The sequence below is a fragment of the Mastigoproctus giganteus genome, chromosome 4 (genome assembly GCF_048544385.1).
Source record: "Mastigoproctus giganteus isolate SK-2022 chromosome 4, ASM4854438v1, whole genome shotgun sequence".
Taxonomy (NCBI): Eukaryota; Metazoa; Arthropoda; class Arachnida; order Uropygi; family Thelyphonidae; genus Mastigoproctus; species Mastigoproctus giganteus.
This window is the reverse complement of record NC_143578.1, coordinates 150,618,350-150,642,085: the sequence shown is the minus strand read 5'-3', so window position 1 is coordinate 150,642,085 and position 23,736 is coordinate 150,618,350. Positions and strand designations below refer to the sequence as shown.

General features: G+C 40.0%; 1 protein-coding gene across 1 annotated transcript in view; it reads left to right on the top strand.

Moving 5' to 3' along the window:
• The window catches only part of LOC150087120 (twitchin-like), a 3,511,780-nt gene that overhangs the window by 220,471 nt on the left and 3,267,573 nt on the right, over nt 1-23,736 (top strand). Inside the window, 1 exon segment of the mRNA XM_090372971.1 lies at nt 15,376-15,586. Coding sequence (XP_090229097.1) covers nt 15,376-15,586 — 211 coding nt within the window.

The following is a 23,736-nucleotide window of genomic DNA, read 5'->3' as shown; positions in this document are numbered from 1 at the left end:
GTTTTGAAAGAGAGAGCGGGAATTATAGAAGCCAATTCAGAAGAACAGTTCCCATGGAAGTATCTGTAGAAGAGGCATGCAGCAGAAACAGTACGTCTATGAGAAAGCGAGTGGAGAGACTCTGTTAGAGATCAATCATTAATTAACCTAACTGCCCTCTTCTGAATGGAATCAAGCAGCCTGAGAGAGGTTTTGGGGGCACCACCCCAGATGTGGGAACAATATTCCATGGCAGGGCGGATTTGCGATATATACAGAGTGAGCAGCTATTTGGAAGAAAAGTAACGCCGAGAGCAAAAGAGAAAACCAAGTTTTTTAGATGCAGAAGAAGCAATATTTGTAATGTGCTTGTGCCAAGAGAGATTAGAAGTCAGGGTAATCCCCAAAAGAGATATATCATTTTTCCTAGAAATCGGAGTGTCACTAAAGATAAGCATAGGAACAGAAGAATCCTTTTTGCGAGATATAAGACAAGACTGAGTTTTAGAAGGGTTGAAATCAACTAAGTTGTCTTTGCCCCACTGGAGAATTACCTGAAGATCGGCATTTAAGGAATTGGTAGCAGATTTTCTCGAAAATCTGCTACCAATTTATTATTAATTTCGATGAGCGCGATTTAGCATAGCGCGCCATTTTCGCGGAACCAATTAATCGCGCTAATCGAGGGATTCCTGTATGTAATATAAAGGTGAAAGTGTACAGAAATAAAGCATTAAAATCAAACAATATAAAATGCTTTAATGTAACTGTGCAGAGTCTGCTTCTCAAAGCTTCAGAGGCTTCCATGAAAAAATGTTCCAGTAACCCAAGAGCTGTACCATTGTGGTTGTAGAAGCTGACAAACCTGCGCACTTCTCTGAAGCACGCTCGCAAAGAGTACCAACGCAAGCAAATGCGCATGGTTCCTTTGCTTGTTGAAACAGTGGGTTGTGGCATCCTCAGCGCTTCAGCATAAGAACAGGCGATGTGGCATTTTATTTTCCTGTTCTTCGCCAGTGGCTTCAAGCTTAGCCATGGCCTTTTCAATTTCCACTTGAGTTGAGAGCAGGATTAATTCCATCTTGCTCCAGAGCAACACAATTTCACACCATAACGCAATTGTTTGAATTAGCTATAAGGGTTTCCAACTCTGCACGGAGGGCCAAGACTTGTTCCATAACAGTACCTTCAGGCAGCATAGAGTTACCCAGGATTTGTGTGGACTTCGGATATTGAGGGGATTGGGTTGTGGGCTGAGAAGACTGTTTTGTGGACTCCGCTTAGCAGTTCATTTCTAGTGGGTCACAGTGGTCGCTTGACTCAATATTGTCTAGATTGTTGTTATCAGTCTTCTGTGTTTGTCTTTCACTATCAGGCTCCGGTGGTGATTTTTTTTCATATACATTTAAGGAAGGCCTCCATAGCCGAGTGGTCAGGAGCAGGAGTGCAGTAGCACACACACTCTTTGAGTAGACTGGGGTTCAAGTCTAAATACGGTCAAACTACCAACCCGCACTGGACCAGAATGGCAGATTATGGTCCCTTCCCGTAGCATGAATTGTTGAGGAGGCTTCCATCCTGCAGTGGATTAATAATGGCCGAAGTTTACCATTTTACCAGTATTATTATTACTTATTATTAGAAAGGTTGCACAGATGAGGTTTTTTTTTTTTTTTCCACAATGTTGTTTTAGCTTGCTGGCTTGCACAATTTTCCAGTACTAATAATAAATAGAGAAACGGATAAAGCAGTAAAGGTGCTCAACCTATTTCAAACTTAACCTTAGCCCTAAAACTTTTGGAATGATTCATTTATTCTCTTTTCATTATTAATAAGCAACTTTTCCCCATGCAAACTAATCAAATTCACAATGGAAGTAAAGGTAGTTCAACTACAACTAACTTGCTTACAACTAATTTATTAATTTTACATTCCCTTAACTCAGAAAAATAAATTGACATAATATACAGTGATGTAAATTCTGCTTTTCATGTTGTCTCAATTCTGTCATTGCTTAATCTTGTGGAACAATTTTCATTTATCTCTGAAAATCTTTTAAATTTTTTTGCTATCTTCCTGAAAGTAAGAGTTCTGGTTTCCAGTTATAAAAACATCCACTACTGTACTATCCCCCCCAGGGGCTCACATCTGGTGAGTATAGGCTTGGTACACCCAGGGTCCTGAGCTGGATATCATCATTCTTCTCTTCTTGGTGATTCTCTTCTACTTTTGACTCTCTCTCTCTCTCAGGGTAATCGGGAATTTTTTTTTTGGCTGGTGCACCATATAGCTAATAATCATAATAATAATAATACTCATCGAGTGCGGCTTAGGATAAAGTCACTTGCGTTCAGGCCTTAGGCAGAGGGGTCGGTTCGAAAAATCAGAGACTGTCCCAGAGGAAGACAGTGGAGAAAGTGGCCCTGTCCCCCACATGGATACCACAAGAGAAGGGCAAGACCATCCAGCCCCACCAACTGGAAGTGCTTCCTGTGCAACTGCACTAGCGACCACCCAGGAAGGAAGGAAGAAAACACCAATGCATGAAGTGGAGCATCGAAATGAATAGTACATCATGCAAGCATACTACGAAATAACGAAGCTGGAGACTGATATGACAATGTACAGGGAGAGACTGCATACCAAGTGGCTGGAAAGATTCCCGGATATTCAGGTTAGCAAATAGCGGACCAGAGAAGGACCATCATCACAAAGAACCTGATAGCTACCTGCAATCTTGGAAAGAAATCAAGCAGGACATGAGCGATCAACTACAAAGGATAAAGAATATGGAACAAGTGGAAGAAGAACATACCACTACCGAACCAGAGGAGAAAGAGCAAGAAGGAATACAACCCACAGCAGCTGAAGTGGAAACAGAAGAGGTCATGATATCCAGAATAGAGGACGAGTGGAAGAAGGCCCTAACAGAATTCGAAGGAATAGACCCCACAAAGACTCATGCGATACCGAAGCAGAGGCCCAATACAACATTGAGGAGAGTCACAGACCACCTCAATCGGCAAATAGTACCGCATTACTTCGACAACAATGGTGCAAAACTGGAGGCCATTCACACAGCCATGTATTGTGCTGCCATAGCAGCCACTAGGATTAATGGAAGAGAAACGAGAGACCAGAAGCAGAAGAACTGGAAACAGAAGGAAAGGCCAGCATGGTAAAAAAGTCTTAGTAGAAGATAGAAGAATTAAGAGACAAGATAGGCCAATTGACCCAGTACAAACGGGGTAATAGAAGTAAGAAATTGATTGGAAAAGTGAAGAGCATCCTCAAGGGAGACAGAGTCCACAGCAAGCATGAGACAAAAAATCAGAGAATAGGAGAGTACTTGGACACATTGAAGCAGAGCCTCCTTGCACTCAGCAAGAGACTATGCCAATACAAAGAGAGCTCCCAGAGGGAAATAAACAACCGAATCTTCAATGAGGACCAAAGAGGCTTCTACAGGAGTCTCGGAGAAGATAGGAAAGAAGGAAATGGACCACCCGAGAAGAAGATGATTCAGGAGTTCTGGGGCAACATATGGAGCAAGAAAGTAAGACATAACAGCCGAGCCCCCAGATAGAACTAGAACGCAAGAAAACCAAGAATCTGCAAGGGGTGAGAGAGTGGGTGATTAAAGAAGAAGTTGAAGAAGTTTACCTGCTGGCTAAAGGCAAACTTCCTCACATCTTTGTATCATATGCAAACTTGGACATTAAGCTTGATATACCATCATCAATATCATTTATAAATAAAGAAAACAACAATGGACCCAACACTGAACCCTGAGGGACTCCACTAATAACATTAGTCCATGATGAGCAGTGTCCATTGATTACCACTGTCTGTCTTCTCCCACTCAACCATCCCTTTATCCATAGCAGCAATTTGCCTCCAAGGCCACACTGCTCCAGTTTGTGCAGCAGTCTTATTACATGGGCTTGGCACACCTAGGGCCCTGAGCTGAAATCATCATTCTTCTCTTTCTTGGTGATTCCTTTCTACTTTCTCTCTCAGGGTAACTCGGAAATTTTTTTTTTTTTGGCTGGTGCAGCATAAGCCTCAGGCTTCCTTACACCATATGGTTTATAATAATAATAATAATGTGCAACAGTATCAAAAGCCTTTCTAAGATCCGAATATATAATATCAAAGTTATTCCCTACATCCAGTTCTTTTGTGACTGCATTATAGTATCCAATCAAATTGGTCATGCAAGACTTTCCCTTAACAAAACCATGCTGTGTCCGAGCTATAACTGAAGTCTTGTCTAGATGATCCTGCAGTGCTTCTTTAATGAGTGTCTCCATTAATTTTCCTGGAACAGAAGTTAAACTCACAGGTCTAAATTACTTGTGTCAGCCTTTGATCCTCCTTTGTGAATTGGGGTCACATTTGCACATCTCTAGTCTATGGGTACCTCCCCTGAGTCCAAAGAAGCTCTCATAATTATGGCTAAGGGTTTGCTTACTTCCTTTGCTGCCTCCTTTAATATAACTGGATACATCTCATCCACCCCGGGTGCCTTTTTTATGTTTATCTTCAACAATTTCTCCTCCACTTTCCTCTCAGTTATTACAAAATTATCTAGCTCACTGCCAGAGTTTACTTCACCTCTGGCATTCCCCTTCCTGAATAACTCCTCATGTGTGAATGTAGATGCAAAATACTCGTTTAGTTTGTTAGCCACCTGAGCAGGATCATCAACAGTTAAACCATCAACATCCAGTGGACCAATCTGATTCATCCCTTTCCTTCTAGAGTTTACATAGGTAAAGAACTCTTTTCTGTTTTTCTTTGCATCCTTTGCCAAGGATTTCTCATAGTCAGCCTTTGCCTGCCTAATCTCCTTTGTGACTTGGTTATAGACCAGCTTATATCTATCATAGGCTTCCATGTAACCCATTAATTTATATGTATCCCATGCATTTTTCTTCTCTGCCATATGTCTCATTAGTTCATCTGACATCCATTTAAGCCTAAACCTTGAACAATATTTCTTAGTTGGTATGTAAAGCTTAGTAGCTTCCAAGATAAGTTCTTTGAATGCTTCCCATTTTGAATTTGCTGTTGGTAACATCATCAGTTGGTCCCACTGTATAGAATTTAAACACCGTCTCAGACTATCATATTCGCCTTTACGAAAGCAAAAACCTTCCCTTTACCCCTGATGGTAGTTACCTCTTTGAGTAAATCCCACTTCAGCACACTGTGATCACTGCCACCTAGTGGTTTCTTTATCTGCAGATTCTTAATGCATGAAGAATCACTATTGATAATCAGATCAAGAGTATTACTCCCTCTAGTTGCCTCCCGAACATGCTGATGTAGAAAACAATCATCCGGTAAATCCACAAAAGCCTTGCTAGTGCGTGATTGACCAACCCACAAATTCCAGTCAATATCTGGGAAATTAAAATCTCCTATTATAAGACTCTCTGATTTACTGGCCCACTCTATTTACCTGTACAGTTTCTTATTATACTCATCAGAGTCATTAGTTAGTATCATACTCATCAGTATTTTATTCAGTATTATACATCAGTATTATACTCATCAGAGTCATCAAGTGTACCATGCTTGAGTACGGTACACTTTCTTTGATCAACTGGTATTTCCTTGCTAGCTTCTGATGTATTACCCTTTCTACCTGGTCGTGTATATGAGTGTACTCAGTCTGGGTGATCACCTTGCATACCACGGTGATGAGTTGGATTGTTTCTCAGGCTATATGGGATCATCGACATCTGTCATTGGACATGCTGAGCTCCTTGGCAATGTATTTTCTATAGTTCCTGGTGTTGATTACTAGTATTGGATAGCGAACATAAATCCTTCAGTCTCGGGGAAAGAGCACCCCCCTCGTGAGCCATGCATTCAAAGCAATTTTATCTATGTGATCTTGATGGAGATAATTGTAGTGACTGCCATGCAGTGTCTTCTCTGCCCATCTTTCTAGCTTCATTTGTGCCTCCTGGTTGGGACGCTTTTTTTTTTGAAAAACCCAAACACAAGAGGTATTGGAATCTATTGTACTTAGTACCGTGCTTGGGTTATAGGTTGAGATGACGAAAGAAGATATCTGTTGACATTAGAGTTGACCTTCTGTAGACTATAATTTTCAGAAAATACGTATGAAGGAAGGTTGTTCCAGAAAATGGCAGTTGAATGAATAAACGAGGAAGATGAAATGTTGGTTCTGTGAGTTTGAAGTTGAACAGTAAGTGGATGTTGGTTGGTGGTGGCATATTTTCGGATTGTTTTGAGAGCGAGAGCTTGAATTATAGAAGCCAATTCAGAAGAACAGTGCCCATGAAAGTATCTGTAGAAAAGGCATGCAGCAGAAACAATACATTTATGGGACAACGAGTGGAAAGACTGTTAGAGATGAGTCATTAATTAACCTAACTGCCCTCTTCTGAATGGAATCTAGAAGCCTGAGAAAGGTTTTGGGGTCACCACCAAATGTGGGAACAATATTACATGGTAGGATGGATTTGCAATTTGTACAGAGTGAACAGCTGTTTGGAAGAAAAGCAACACCGAGAGCGAAAGAGAAAACCAAGTTTTTTAGATGCAGAGGAAGCAATATTTGCAATGTGCTTGTACCAAGAGAGATTAGAAGTCAGGGTAATCCCCAAAAGAGATATATCATTTTGACTAGAAATCGGAGTGTCACCAAAGATAAGCATAGGAGCAGAAGAATCCTTTTTGCGAGATATAAGATAAGACTGAGTTTAGAAGGATTGAAATCAACTAAGTTGTCTTTGCCCCACTGGAGGACTACCTGGAGATAGACATTTAAGGAATTTGTAGTGGATATTCGAGAAGTTGAAGCTGATTGAGCAGGGCAAGGTTTCTCAAAATGGAAAGTGGAATGCAATGTGCTATCATTGGCAAAACTATTGGTAGGATTTCCAGTCAATGGAAGAAAGTCATTAATATAGAAGAGGAAAAAAGTGAGGGAAAGAACTGAAACTTGGGGGACACTAGGATTAGTGGAGAAGTTAGACTACCATCACCCTCAGCGAGTGATCAGAGAGAAAACTGGATAACCAATTACAAAAAACAGTTGGCAAACATAAGATGGAAGCTTGTTTAGAATGCCTTTATGTCAAACACAATCGAAAGCCTTTGAGATGTCAAGAACAACAACTTCTGTTTCACCGAACTTTTCTATTGAATTAGTCCATAAATGGGTAACACAAGTCTGAATATCACCATTGAATCGACACTGATGGAATCCATATTGGCGAACGTTGATGAGATGGAAGGTTTCTTGGTAGTTTAAGAGTTGGCGGTTAAATGATTTCTCAATTACTTTAGAAAGAGTAGAAGTAATTGCAATGGGACGATAATTGGATGGGAGGCATTAGTCACCCTTTTTGGGAACTGGCTGGATATGAGCAAATTTCCAAACAGAAAGAAAACCACCTTTGGATTAAGAAAGTGAAAAAAGGTGGCAAAGAACAAGAGTAAGTTCAGAAGCACAGGTTTTAGAATTAGAATTAGCAAAGGCACATGATGCAAGAAAGCAAGCTTATATCATCATCATCATCATGATCACCCATTTTCAATCCACTGCAGGATGAAGGCCTCTCCAGCAACTTTCCAGTTCCTTCTGTTTTGAGCACTGGCCATCCATTTACTACCCAAAAACTCATGAATTTCATCTATCCATCTCCGCCTTTGTCTTCCAGGTTTTCTTCTAGCTCCTCCTGGGTACCATTCTGTTGTTTTCTTAGTCCATCTGTCATCATGTCTTCGAGCTATGTGTCCTGCCCAAGACCATTTTAGTTCTTTAGTTTTGATAAGAATGTCCTTTACTTGAGTTTGCTGCCTAATCCATGTGTTTCTCTTCTTATCTAACAGTCTGATTCCCAATATAATTCGTTCCATTCTTCGCTGTGTAGTTCTCAGCTTCTCTTCCATTCTTTTGGTCAGTGCCCAAGTTTCACTTCCATAAGTCATGGTGGGGAGTATACATTGGTTCATTATTTTACGTTTCAGACAAACTGGGATATTGCTCTTCAGTATGTGACTATATTTCCTGAATGCTATCCATCCAAAATTTATTCTTCTCTTGACTTCCAGCCATTCATCATTATTACAGCTAATAACTTGTCCCAGATAAGTATATGACTCCACCTTTTCAATTATTGCTCCTTCAATCATTATTTCCCTTTCCGTGGCATACTTGTTCATCATTACTTTTGTTTAAGCCGTATTCATCTTTAGTCCAAAATCCTTACTAACTGTGCATAACTGATTAAGATTTTCCTCTAATTCTTTGGGATCGTGGCTTATAACCACAATGTCATCTGCAAATCGTAAATGGTTTAGGTACTCTCCGTTCACATTGACTCCTTTCTGCGACCAGTCTAATCTTCTGAAAGCTTCCTCAAGGGCAGCAGTAAACAGCTTCGGAGATATTGTCCCCCCTTGCCGAACTCCTTTCTCGATTTTAAATTTCCTACTGTCTTTGTCTAGTCTAATAAAGGAGGTAGCACTCTCATATATTTTCTTCAAAATCATAATATATGGGTTATCTATGCCTTGTCTTTCCAGTGCCCGAAACATTGCCTTATGCTGTATGGAGTCAAATGCCTTTTCATAATCCACAAATGCCAGGCATAATGGTGTTTTATATTCATTTGCTTTCTCCATTAGCTGTAATATTACATGAAGGTGATCCATAGTTGAGAATCCTGTCCTAAAGCCAGCTTGCTCTTTCGGTTGATTCTCACCAACTATTCTTTCTAATCTGTTAGTAATGACCCTTGTGAACAACTTGTAGATGTGGGATAACAAGCTAATTGGTCTATAATTTCCAATTTCTGATTTATCTCCTTTCTTATGCAGCAAAACTATGATTGCATTATTCCATTGCTTAGGCGTCACACCTTTTCTAATGCATTTTGTGAAGAGCCTTGCCAGTTTTTGTGTTATGTCTCTTCCTCCCAATTTTAACAACTCTACAGTAACGTCATCTTCCCCCGGGGCTTTCTGATTCTTCATTTTCTTCAATGCATGTTCTACCTCATCAGGAAGAATATTGGGTATGTCGTATGTGTTGCTACTTTGCAATCCATCTTCCTCACTGCTGGCATCATTCCCTCGCTCCTTGTATAATTCTCTATAGTAGTCTTCTGCTATTTGAATTATGCCTTCTCTGCTGTTTATAAGTACACCATCGCTATTCTTCAGTTTCAGTATCATTTTTCTTTCTTTATTACTGCTCATGGCTGCTGATTTAAATCCTTTGTTTTCCTTTAATGCTCGTTCTACTTTTCTTGTGTTAAATCTTCTTATGTCCTCTCTGAGTCTCTTTCTAATGGCTTTGCATAACTCAGTATACTCAATTTTCTCCCTGTCAGTGTTTTTCTTGCTCTTCATTTGTCATCTTCGGTTCATCATGACAAGTGTTTCTTGACTAATTTTTTCTTCTTTGGATTTCTTTTTCCCTATAGGTTTCTTGGGCTTTATCACTTTCAGAAAGTTGTAATAATCCTCATAGATATCTTGGTCGTGAGCAGTCTGCAGAAGCTCAAACTTGTTCTGAAGTTCCAGTACATACTGCTTTTTCTCCTCCTCTGTTATCTTAAAGACCTTTGTATTATTTACTCAAGTCAGTTTTTTCCTTTCCTTTCCTACATCTATATCAAGTGTACATCTTACCATTCTGTGATCACTTCCAACATTTACCTTATTCAGGACGGTAACATCATTCACAATATATCTTCTGTTAGTGAGGATGAAGTCGATTTCATTAGTTATTAATCCATTTTGACTCTTCCATGTCCACTTTCTTTTCACCCTTTTCTTGAAAAATGTGTTCATTACTGACAGTCCTTGAGATTCTGCAAATTCCACAAGTCTTTCACCTCTTTTATTTCTTTCACCAATTCCAAAATTTCCTATAGTTCCTCTTTCTGCACTGTTTTGCCTTTTTCCAACCTTTGCATTGAAGTCCCCCATAATAATAGTGTAGTGGGTTTTCTGCTCATCTAGAAGACTCTCAATTTCGGTGTACATTTCAACCTCTTCATCATAATGGTTCGATGTTGGTGCATAAATCATTATAATCTTTGGCTTGTACCTCTTAGAAATCTTGAGTATTAGTCTTGACACCCTTGGTGATGTACTTTTGAATTCCAAAATGTCGTTTTTAAAATCTTTATGGACCAGAAACCCAACTCCACCTTCACTCCTTTCACTGTTTCCATTGGTGTACAGCAGATTTCCACTTGATAAACTTATAAGTGATTCATTACTTCTTCTTATTTCAGCCAAATACATGTCATACGTCATTAAAAGCGGGACGGATGCCAACTATGGCACGTCAAATGGATTTATATATCCAACATATCCTATTCATTTTGCTCCACTGGATGTTGTAACTGAGCATTTGATATCACCACGATTACCCTTTATACAAATTCATCATTTACATTATGAATGCAGGACAATATGGGATCATTGGACAAGTAATTAGCATTAGCATTAGTAGAGGCATATGATGCAAGAAAGCAAGCTTATGCAGCATCAGCCAAAAAAAAAAAAAAAACTTCCACTTCACCCCTCCATTCGTTGGAAATACCTGTACAGATGAGCCTTAAATTTATTTAGGCTATCAACTTCCACAACAAGGGATGGAAGTCTGTTCCACCAACCAACTACCCGCTGGCTAAAGAAAATTTCCGCACATCTATCCTACATCTGTCTTTCCTCAATTTGAATTTATGCCCTCCCAGGTGATTATTCTGAGCAAGAGGAAAAATCCCATCTGCATTGAGCATGCTCAAACCATTCCAGGCTTTATACACCTCTATCAGATCACCTCGCCGGTGCCTAGTCTCTGTAATTTGCAAAACGTAAGCCTTTCTTAGTAAGAGCAACCCTTTGTTCCATTCACTAATCTTGTTGCCCTGCTCCGTACTCGTTCCAGCAGCTCTACATCCTTCTTGAGATGAGGCCTCCAGACCTGTATACAGTACTCAAGGTGTGGTCTGACCATTGCCTTATACAAGGGAATAATCACCTCCTTATCCCTGCTAGAAAAATTCCTGTATGTCATTGACAAGACACCATGAGCTACTCTTTTCGCCTGTCTGCACTGCTCAGAGAACTTCATATCTGTCTGCACAATTACCCCCAGGTCCTTTTCATTCTCTACCATTGTCAGTGTAGTTCCACAGAGTTGATACATTGCTCTGGAGTTGCTGTTTCCCATATGTAGTACTTTACATTTGTCAATGTTAAACTTCACTTGCCACCTCTCAGCCCATCTGCTCAACCTTTCCAGATCCTGTTACAGCAGCATAGCATCAGTAGTGTCCTTAACAACCCTGCCAACCTTTGTATCGTCTACAAACTTGGACATTAAGCTTGATATACCATCATCAATATTATTTATAAATACAGAAAACAATAATGGACCCAACACTGAACTGTGAGGGACTCCACTAATAACATTAGTCCACGATGAGCAGTGTCCATTGATTACCACTCTGTCTTCTCCCCCCTCAACCACCACTTTACCCATAGCAGCAATTTGCCACCGATGCCACACTGCTCCAATTTGTTCAGCAGTCTTCTCTGTGCAACAGTATTAAAAGCCTTTCTAAGATCCAAGTATATAATATCAAAGTTATTCCCTGCATCCAGTTCTTTTTTGACTGCATCATAGTATCCAATCAAATTGGTCAGACAAGACTTCCCCTTAAGAAAACCATGCTGTGTCTGAGCTATAACTGAAGTCTTGTCTAGATGATCCTGCAGTGCTTCTTTATCCAGAGACTCCATTAATTTTCTTGGAACAGAAGTTAAACTCACAGGTCTATAATTACTTGTGTCTGCCTTTGATCCTCCTTTGTGAATTGGGATCACATTTGCATATCTCCAGTCTGTGGGTACCTCCCCCTGAGTCCAAGGCAGCTCTCATAATTATGGCTAAGGATTTGCTTATTTCTTTTGCTGCCTCCTTTAGTATAACTAAATAGATCCCATCCACACCAGGTGCCTTTCTTGTGTTTATCTTCAACAATTTCTCCTCCACTTTACACTCAATTATTACAAGATTATCTAGCTTACTGCCAGAGTTGAATACACCTCTGGCATTCCCCTCGCTGAATAACTTTTCATGTGTGAATGTTGATGCAAAATATTCATTTAGTTTGTTAGCTACCTGAGCAGGATCATCAGCAGTTGAACCATTGATATCGAGTGGACCAATCTGATTCATCCCCTGCCTTCTAGAGTTTACATAAGTAAAGAACTCTTTGCTATTTTTTTTTGCTTCCCTTGCCAAAGATTTCTCGTAATCTGCCTTCGCCTGCCTAACCTCCTTTGTAACTTGGTTACAGATCAACTTATATCTATCATAGGCTTCTGTGTCACCCATTCATTTATATGTATCCCATGCATTTTTCTTCTCTGCCATATGTCTCATTAGTTCATCTGACATCCATTTAGGCCTAAACCTTGAACATTATTTCTTAGTTGGTATGTAAAGCCTAGTAGCTTCCAAGATAAGTTCTTTAAATGCTTCCCATTTTGAATTTGCTGTTGGTAACATCATCAGTTGGCCCCACTGTATAGAATTTAAATACTGTCGCAGTCTATCGTAGTCGCCTTTACGAAAGCAATAACCCTTCCCTTTACCTCTAATGGTAGTTACCTCTTTGAGTAAATCCCACTTCAGCACACTGTGATCATTGCCACCTAGTGGTTCATTTATCTGCAGATTCATAATGCATGAAAAATCACTACTGATAATCAAATCAAGAGTATTACTCCCTCTAGTTGCCTCCTGAACATGCTGATGTAGAAAACAATCATCCAATAAATCCACAAAAACCTTGCTAGTGTGCGAGTGACCAGCCCCCAAATTCCAGTCAATATCTGGGAAATTAAAATCCCCCATTATAAGGCTCTCTGATTTACTGGCACACTCTATTTCCCTGTACAGTTTCTAATTATACTAATCAGAGTCATTAGGCCTATAGCACACTCCTACTCTCAATTTTGATCTCTCACTGCTTATGTCACACCAAACTGACTCGACACTGCACTGTCCAGCAATGTCGACTAGCTTCACTTCCTTGGATTTTATGTGTTTCTTAACTAATAGCATAACCCCTCCTTCCTTCCTATTATGTCTATCCTTTGTGTAGATGTTGTACTCCCCAAATTCCAGTTCTGCATTCCTTATATCTGTGTGACACCACGTCTCTGATATCACAACAATATCTGCCTTTGATGTTTTGAGCAATACCTCAAATTCATCAAATTTATTTACTAAACTCCTAGCATTGGTGTACACACAAGTATACATGCACCTGTTCCTATTTTTAGCTATCCTAACACAACCCATGTGTTTACTTGTACCGCAATGACTCCCATCAGTCTCTGAAATATCCTGCATCTTGTTTTTCAGGCTTTGGTCATTCCAATAGAAGCAGTGCAAGAATCTCTTTCACCTCTGCCAGTGGCTACTGTTAATCTATTAGTCTTTGTCTCCCCCCAAGCGAGCAGTTTTCCGACCCACCTGACACTGCCTCGATAGCATCAGCAAATATTCTTGCACCCTTTCAATTTAAGTGTATCCCATCCCTGTAGAAGCAATCTCTCCTGTTAACAAGTACAGACCAGGCTGAAAAAAATTCTATCCCTTGAGCCTTGCACAATCTTTCCAGGGCTGAATTGATCAACAAGGCAATCATCATATAATCCCTCCTATCATGTCTGGGTAGAATTGCAGACACTTTCAAATTCAACCCTAATTCACTGCTTTTTTTCAACAGTGACCTGTACTTGTTAAGTAATTCTGCTGGTCTCCTACTCTTGATATCATTAGTGCCAACGTGTACAACTATATCACCTTTTGTGCCCTTAAAAGATGATATCCGCTCTACAACGTCATCAACCTTTGCCCCTGGCAGACATACCCTGGTCCTGTTCCACCTATCCTTTTTATAATGCATGTTTCCCGTTTCCCTGACAATAGAGTCATCAACAGCTACTAGTTCCTGTGGGACAAGCGCATTCTGCCTTGGGGGTTGCCGCTGTGTTGCGTGATGACCACATGCAAGCTCTGGCATTGATATGGGCAGCTGAGAGCTTGATGGGCCCTCAATTTGCAGCATCTGCGGCTAGGCATCTGCGAGGGGATCTGATTGAGGTATATAAGGCCTTGAATGGTTTGTGCAGGATTGATCCTTTGCTCAGATTACAAAGCTGAGGGGGCATAAACTGAAACTGAGGAAGGCTGAAATAAAATTTGTTAATACAAATTTTATTTCAGCATTTTAGAATTAGATCTATGGAAATGATATGGTTTATTACAGTATTGGTATGCTATATACATGTTTGGAAATTTGTCTTTAGCCAACGGGTAATTGATTCCTTCTATCATGGAAGTTGATAGCTTAAATATTCAAGGAAGAAGTGGACAAACGTTTGGAGTGAATGGATGGGTGAAATGGGAAGGATTTTTTTATTTTTATTCTTGTTGTTTAAAAATGTAAGTAAAAATTTTTTAAATTTTTTTTTTTTTTTTGAGTGCAAACAGTGCCAGTTGGGTTTCGGTGGTCCAGCACAATGGAATGTATTGGACAGGCGTGTGTTTACTGAAAGCAAGCATTCATATTTTACCAATACTCGCCATTTATGTTTTAGTACTTTTAACCTTTTGAGGGAGCCTTATATACTCATTGAGATTTTATCTGACAAAAATGACATATCTGAAATTTTTTAATTTTTGAAAATAATAAATTTATGTAAATATGTACGAATGCATTTTTAATATTTATCTTATATACTTTTTTTTTCTTTATCTACTTTTATTGAGATTTACTTCTATTTAGTTTCTATATATTTTTACTTCGTAACGATTTGTAAGTTACTGCTGATCCATAAGAATGACTTGGTGCACCGTGGCCTAAGTTACCCATGCACCAAAAAAATCCATATCAAAACCACATTAAACGTACAGGTCAGTTTGCTGTTTGTCGGATAAAACTTATCAGCCCTACTAAAATAATGAATTATTGCATTTATGCCAGTATGTAGTGACTGTGAAGTTGATTGTTTTAACTCCTGTGAAATTATTTCTAAGGCTGAATTACTTCCTGAGTCAGTTGGAATATACCTTGTGTAGTTGAATTTTTTTTTTTTTTTTTTTTTTCCATCAAAATTTAATATTTGCATCACATGGATAATTGGTATGACATGTAGAAAACTAGCCACCGTGGAGAAAATAATTTATTTACTAGTGTACTGTATACATAGAATTTGAATATAGAGAAATAAATTTAAAAGGAACAGTTACTTAAAAAAAATCAACTTATTTGTAATGTTTTCACACACTGTAATTGTTTGTAATTATTCTAGAATTCCTGAAGGGAAAGCCCCAAGGTTTCCAAAAAAGCCTACAATTCGTCAAGAAGGGGAAGCATTGATTTTGGAATGCATTCTGGAAGCTCGCCCTTTCCCAGAAATTGCATGGTATCATGGCACTAAACAGATTCGAGATGGAAAGCGACATAAACCAAAAAAAAAGGAAATGGGAAATGATACTTTTCTGTTGTATTTAGAAATCAGGGTAAGAATTGTTTTCATTATTAACATTTTGTAACTACATTTACACAAAACAGCTTAGTGTTCTTTGGTATATTGTAGCAGCAGTGGTACTTGGTAGAGATTTATGAAACTCATGATATATGCTGTTAATACAAATTTTATTTCAGCATTTTAGAATTAGATCTATGGAAATGATATGGTTTATTACAGTATTGTTATGCTATATACATGTTTGGCATACTGAAAATATATTACAAGCAGAGCTGGTGCTAATCTAAATGGCACATCTTTTCTGATAAGCTTCCTTGATCTTCAACAAACACCATGTGAACTTTATCATGTGTGTATTAATAGTTCTGACTTTTCATGTGCATCAGTAATTGTGATACAATTTGAAATGTTTCAACATAAAAGGTAAAAATAATTTTTTTTTAAACAAAAGCCACCATTTGGCAGCCACTGTCCAAGTGGATGCATGCTATTTGGGAGACAACTGACAGAGGGTATAGTGCCAAAAATATCGGCATTCACACATAGCATCTTTAGTGTGTCTTTGATCTGGTGTAAAAGACAGTGAAGTTAAGAGTGTATAGCTCCAAAACCCACATATGTCAACTGCAAAGACAAGTGCCTTGCATACTCCTGAATATACCAGCAGTTGAGAAAAGAAAAATAAATACAAACTTGAGGTAGAGCTGAATATATTCTATCGGGAGGAACAAAAAACAGTAAAACCACTAAGTAGCAATAAGCCTTCATATGCTAAAAAGGTTATTAGAAAGTGTTTAGCATTAGCATTAGTAGAGGCATACGATGCAAGAAAGCAAGCTTATGCAGTATCAGCCAAAAAGAAAAAAAAAAAAACCTACCATTTCACACTTCCATTCGTTCCAAATGTCTATCCAGCTCAGCCTTAAATTTATTTAGGCTATTAGCTTCTACAACAAACCTTGTATAACAGGATTATCACATCCCTGTCCCTGCTAGCAAAATTCCTACATATCATTGACAAGAGTCAATGACCTGCCCTGGCAGCCTGTCGGCACTGCTCAGCGAACTTCATATTCCCTAGTGTCCACTTTCTTGGTGTGATATTCGACCAAAAACTCACTTTCTTTGATCATATAAAAATGCTCCGGATTAACTGTCTTAAAAAGCTTAACATTTTAAGAGTTCTATTGGGCACAATATGGGGAGCCAACAGTTACACACTACTACATCTCTACCGTGCATTAATATGGTCACGTCTGGACTATGGTTCTGTAGTGTATAGCCCTGCTAGACCAAGCGCTTTGCGTTGGCTTGATCCTGTACACCACAGCGCTCTTCGTCTTGCACTGGGGGCGTACCGTACATCACCAGTTCAGAGCCTATATGCTGAAGCGCATGAAACACCCTTGCAGCTATGCAGACAAATGCTTTTATTAAATTATGCTGCAAAACTCAAAGGGCATCCAAACCACCCCACTTGGAATGGTGTTTTCTATCCTAAATGGGAAAACCTTTATAGAGCTTACCCATCTATAAACCCACCAACTGGGATACGTCTTTGCTCACTACAAGCTGACTGGCAAATTGACTTGAGTAAGATACAGCCTACTGCTTCTCATGCAATTCCACCATGGATGTATCATATACCGCCATGTGACTTTTCATTCACAGCTTGGGGAAAATACACCATGTCCCAATAGCACATGCTACAAATACATGCCACACTGAGAACCCAGCACAGCCAGTACACACCGATCTACACAGATGGATCTAAAACTGAAAAGCATGTTGGTGCAGCAGCAGTATTTCCTAACATCACTATGTCCAAAAAACTCCACATTGAATGTAGCAGCTATACTGCAGAACTATGTGCTATCCACATAGCCTTAAACTACACACTCTTAAGAACTAGACTGCACAGTGTTATTTATATCAACTCAATTAGTGCTATCCAAGTTATACAACACAATACAAAAAATTATAACCCTCACATAGACAGATCTGGAATACTCTGATTAAATTAAACCAGAAGAAACAACAAGTTCTGTTATGTTGGATCCCTGGTCACGCTGGAATTTCTGGAAATTAACAGGCCGACCTAGCTGTCAAAACTGCTACCGATCCTATAGATCAATCCTTCACTACACCTGCATCTGACTACAAGTACATTATAAAGAAATGATGCCTTGAACAATGGCAACATATCTGGCAGAATCAAGTCAACAGTAAGCTACTTGTTATAAAAAAGATCTAAAACCATGGAGATCTAGTATACGTGAGAACCGAAATGAAGAAGTCGTATTAGCCCGATTACGGATAGGCCACACGCACCTGACACATCTTTATTTGCTTGCAGCCACTGACCCACCACTGTGCACAAACTGCAACACTCAGCTTACTGTCCACCCTCTACTTATTGATTGTCTCAAGTACAGTACTGAGCGACAAGCTATGTTTATTTCATTTCCCATGACGAACACCTCTCTCAGCATTTCTGACCTACTAGAAGACACGCCACATGTGACCAAAATTTTTGATTTCCTCAAACAGATAAAACTGTACAACGTGGTATAAACTTGAATAACATCTACACAGATAGAACTATGTATTTAACATCACCATAGTTAGGTACATTATGGCCTTTGCTGTCTTTGCGCCGTAAAGCCCTTAAACAAACAAACAACAGCATCAGCAAATATTCTTGCACCCTTTCTATTTAAGTGTATCCCATCTCTGTAGAAGCAGTCTCTCCTGTCAACAAGCACAGACCAGGCTGAAAAAAATTGTATCCCTTGAGCCTTGCACAATCTCTCCAGGGCCGAAATGATCGACAAGGCTCTTAACATATACTCTCTCTCCTATCGTGTCTGAGCACAATGGCAGACACTTTCACATTCAATCCTAACTGGCGACTTTTTTTCAACGTTGACCTGTACTTGTTGAGTAAATCTGCAGATCTCTTACTCTTAAAGTCATTAGTTTCAATGTGTACAACAGCATCACCTTTTGTGCACTTAAAAGATGATATCTGCTCTACAACATCAAGGGTATGTCTGCCAGGACCAGGGTATGTCTGCCAATGGCATAGTATATTCCCCGTCTCCCTGACAATAGAGTCACCAACAATAACTAGTTCCTTTGGGACCAGTACATTCTGCCTTGGAAATTGCCTCTATATTGCCTGATGCACAGGAGTGAGCTCTGTCATTGAGCTGGGCAGCTGAGAGCTTGATGGACCTCTCATATTAATTTCTTCGATGGCATTTACCCTACACCTCAAGCTCTCATAGACGTCCATCAGAACGCTGAGTTGGCACCTAATTTCTTGACACTCTAGACAGCTAGCACACACACAAAGGCATTCTCCTTAACTAGATCATGTCCTGTTTTAGAAAGGTCAGCAAACATTTCGCATTTCGAACATTTTTTGAGACTGTGATGCGTTGGAGAATTGCCCCCTTCATTTCTCCCCTGAGTCACAGCACTCTCACTAGTCTGTGATCTTTGCTTCGCAGCTCTAGTCTGAGTTTTGATTTCTGTTTAATTCCAATTTAATTAACAGTGAAGTTTAATAAGATTAATATTATTTTTGATTAATTGATAATACTGTAATAAGCTAACAGATTTCTAATACACTGCTTCGTATTACGCTATCTAGTTTTACTTTATACCTTACGCTATCAGTTCGAGATATATACACATTACACTATTTCTTATCAACTACAATATGGAGCTAATTCAACAATATTGGCGCCAGCACCTGGAGTCATAACTTCAATTCAAAATAAGAAGGTAACAAACACTACTAAACCTTTGCGCAAGTCCCAGAAAACTTATATAGATGCATCAAGACCTTTCTCCAGGACCGGCGAGTTGTCGTGTCCACTCCCCACTGCAGTGTCTCCAGACCAGTCTTCAGGGATCTGTCCTGGGGCCTCTCCTCTGGAATCTGGTGCTGGATGATTTCTTGAACACCAAACTCAACAATGTACAGACCCAGGCCTATGCAGATGACCTGGTCATGTTCTTTTCTGCCAATAACAGAGCCCAACTAGAAGCAACTGCCAACCAGGCCATCTCCACCCTTCAAGCTTGGGCAGAGCATAACAACCTAAAGATCTCCCCAGAGAAAACCAATTCGATCCTACTAAAAGGTACCCTTGATTTGAGAAGACCACCCCAAATCAAGGTCAATGGTGTTACAGTAAAACTAAAAACAGAGCTTAAATATCTAGGTTTGATCTTAGACAAAAACCTTTCCTTCACTCTTCATCTAGATCAACTCAGGATTAAGATCAGAAAGTATGCTGCCCGAGTCTCAAGAGTTGCCCGGAAGGACTGGGGCTTAAAGAAGAGAACGCTGTCCCTCTTCTATAAGGCAGTTTTCATCCCGGTTATCACCTATGCCTCTGGAGTGTGGTACAATAAGGCCAATACAGTAGTAAACAGATCGCGCCTAGGAACTATCCAGCACTCTCTTCTCCTTCTGTCCTCGCGTGCCTGTCGCACTGTCAGCACCCATGTGCTCCAGGTCCTCACTGGATCTCTTCCACTGGACCTGGAGATTGTTCGTCATGGGTTGCTCTATCAAATAGCCAAAGGAAGTACAGTTATCTGCACAGGTTTCACCACTAACCCTGCAAATAATAGAAACACTGAAAAGAAGAGACTTAATGAACATCTAACAGACACCTGGCAAGAAAGATGGCAGACCTCAACTAAAGGCGTGTCACCAAAAGATTCCTCCCAGATGTCAGGGCCTCCTACCCCCTCACACCTGTCTGGTTTTCACCGGGACTCTATGCTACCTACCTCCTCACTGGACATGACTCCTTCCAGAAAAAAACAAGAAGACTTCAGAATTTCAGACTCACCCTGCTGCCACTGTGGAGAGGATCAGACGTGGGAGCACCTTGCCCACAGCTGTGAAATCTACGAGGACTTCAGGAGGATCCTAATAACGAGACTACGCTTCAACTACCAAGATCAAGAACACCTCACCCTACAGAATGAAGAAACTTACAGAGCCCTGACTCTTCTTTTCTTTGGTAGTTATTGGCTCATCGGCTTCTGTTGCCATAATGCACCTCCCAAGGTTTTTGCAGTACTTTGATCCAAGCCCGAGGCGGGATTCGAACCCGCGACTTTTGGGTTGCCAGGCAGGCACTTTACCCACCCGGCTAGCCCGGTCGGCGCCCTGACTCAATTTGCAATGGACCTATTTACCAGGCAGAAAGCGCTACCACCACCTTAGCATCCGAATCAATAGGTCATAACAACCATGACTGCCAACTGTTGCTGCGCATCATTGAGCCATGGATGCTAACGCCTTGGACCAACTTACACAAGACTTGACCAACAAACCATCCGCAGTACAGAACCCAACTTGATCCCTCACATCTCAAGTAGTCAACTGGTCTCCCCACTTGGTTGGGACAATACTAGCAGTGCAATCAAAAACAGGGTCCACATGTACCTTGACAAATTCCTCATCATTGGTTCCTGGACCAACTTCTCCCGACCAGACGTGACATATCTCATCAAGAAGAGACCTACCATTGATCCCTGGACTTGACCATCATATCTTGGACTCCCGGTTTTGACAACCCCCACTATTCGTTATCATGGACTACTGGACCAGCCTTCAGTCTGGATGTGACACAGACTCACCAAATGGAGTCCCAATAATGACACCTGGACTAGACCTTCCTGAATATGACCCATCCACCATAGCAGCACTCACACTGCTGGATTTCCACCAACTGACTGGCCGTGCTAGCTGTACCTACCCTGAATTTGCAGGGTATCTCTCTCTCTCTCTCTCTCTCTTTTTTTTTTTTTTGGCTTCTTTCTTCTGTTTCCTACCATCCGTCCTTTTACCCCCCCATATTTTTCCTGTCGGCCCCTTCTTCTGTTTCCTACCTTCCAGTCTTCTGCCTTCCTCCCTTACTTTTCTCTTGCACACGTTTTTTTTTTTTTTTTTTTATATATATGTGTATATATATGCCCCACAGGTCAAATCTAAATACATCAAAATTATTGCCCAAGCTATTTGGCCCTAGAACAAATCATTGAACAACCCTACACTCTGTTAAAATTACAACGCTCAAGAAACAGCAATCATCTCATTCTCAAATCGGGTCCTAGCCACTGAAATCCCAGGAAAGTAGGTGGTAGGACCTGCCAGAGTACTCTAGCATTAGTGGTGCACCTTGGTCTGCCTCCCCTGTGGCCTGACCATTTCCACTAGGAAATGGTCAGGCCACACCTTGAGTACTGTATACAGGTCTGGAGGCCTCATTTCAAGAAGGATGTAGAGCTGCTGGAACAAGTACAGAGAAGGGCAACAAGATTAGTGAATGGAACAAAGGGGTGCTCTTACGAAGAAAGACTTAAGTTTTGCAAATTACAGTGTCTGGAGACTAGTCACCGGCGAGGTGATCTGATAGAGGTGTATAAAGCCTTGAATGGTTTGAGCATGCTGAATGCTGATGGGATTCTGCCTCTTGCTCAGAATAATCACCTGAGAGGGCATAAATTCAGATTGAGGAAAGACAGATGTAGGATAGATGTGCAGAAATTTGTCTTTAGCCAGCGAGTAGTTGGTTGGTGGAACAGACTTCCATCCCTTGTTGTGGAAGTTGATAGCCTAAATAAATTTAAGGCTCAGCTGGACAGGTATTTTGAACGAACAGAGGGGTGAATTGGAATTTTTTTTTTTTTTTTTTTGGCTGATGCTATATAAGCTTGCTTTCTTGCATCATATGCCTCTACTAATGCTAATGCTAATGTCTGCTTACAGGAGACTAATCAAAAGGCAGTGAAGACCCTTCCTTGCTTAATGTTACTATCATTCTTAAGAAGAATTGGGGATGGTTCTGCTTGTGGAGGAGATGCTGTCCTTGTGGGCAGCCAGAACCCATTCCTGCCTTTGCTACCCATGATCAACACAGAGACAGTACAAATTAAACTTGTAGTGTATTTTTACTACAAGGTCCATCTGTTTGCCACTTGCAGCTGATATTGCCAAGACCAAATGTTGATGACCTCATGCAATCGCTTCCCCATTATTATTAGATAATTTTGTTTTGTTGGGTGGTGCCAACATTAATGTAGGAGCCATATCAGAGCAGCTCACTCACTGACCGACGGAAAAGGTTTCAGAGCCCACATTTAATAAGTTAAATGTGGGCTCTGAAACCTTTTCCGTCTATGTACATGGATGAATTCTGCCATTGATCTTTCAACAAAAAAAAAGACTTCCCTCTACATGCTCAGAAAACAGGGAATATGTGCGCAGTAAGCAATGTTCCATGTAGCATTTCAATACTTACAGTGGCAAAATGGCAAATGAAGAACAGTGCTCAGTCAGTAGCATATTTCACAAAACAATAAAGAGCAACTGAACACATATTGGCAAGCAGTTCTGCAGTGAGGAAGAACATTTTAACATCAGCAATGACAAAATTGCTCATTTACACAAAACCCAAAACTGGCCCATTTGCAAATTTTCTTACTCTATATTTAACATAATGAATTGTTGTAAACAGTTTCATTAGAGCAGTGATTCTCAAACTTTTTAATGTGAAGGCACCCTAACTCCGTTATGAAAAATGCCCGGCACCCCCAGCACCGGGTGCAGTGGGCACTGGCAGAATATTTTGTAAGGTGGTGCTGTTTCAAATACAGTGTACGTGATGGACAGCTCGGCTGTTCCATATATTTAGGTGTATGTACATAAACACTGCGATGCGGTAAGCAGTTATTTCATGATGACTTCTAATTTACACAGTTGCATGAAATTCAACAACCTTTTGTAGTGACGGCCATGATGTAAAAATTTGCTAAATTTGATGTGGCAGCACCCCTATAAAGAGTAAGTGGCACCCACTTTGAGAACCACTGCATTAGAGAACCACATTAAGGTATTAAATGGAAATAAATACACTAATCATTAGTTAAAATATATTAGTGAATGAGAAGAAATGTAACTCACTTACTAGTTAAAAAAAAATTATTACTGTGAATTTCAATGAGTTGATTCAAATCATTTCTAAAGATAATGAAGCTGTTTATTTTTTTCATGAAAATTTTTTTTTTTAATAAGCTTATTCAACAAAAATTGGTTTTCCTGCAGAATAAATTTTGAACTGATAAAAACACAAAAGCACATAGCTGGAA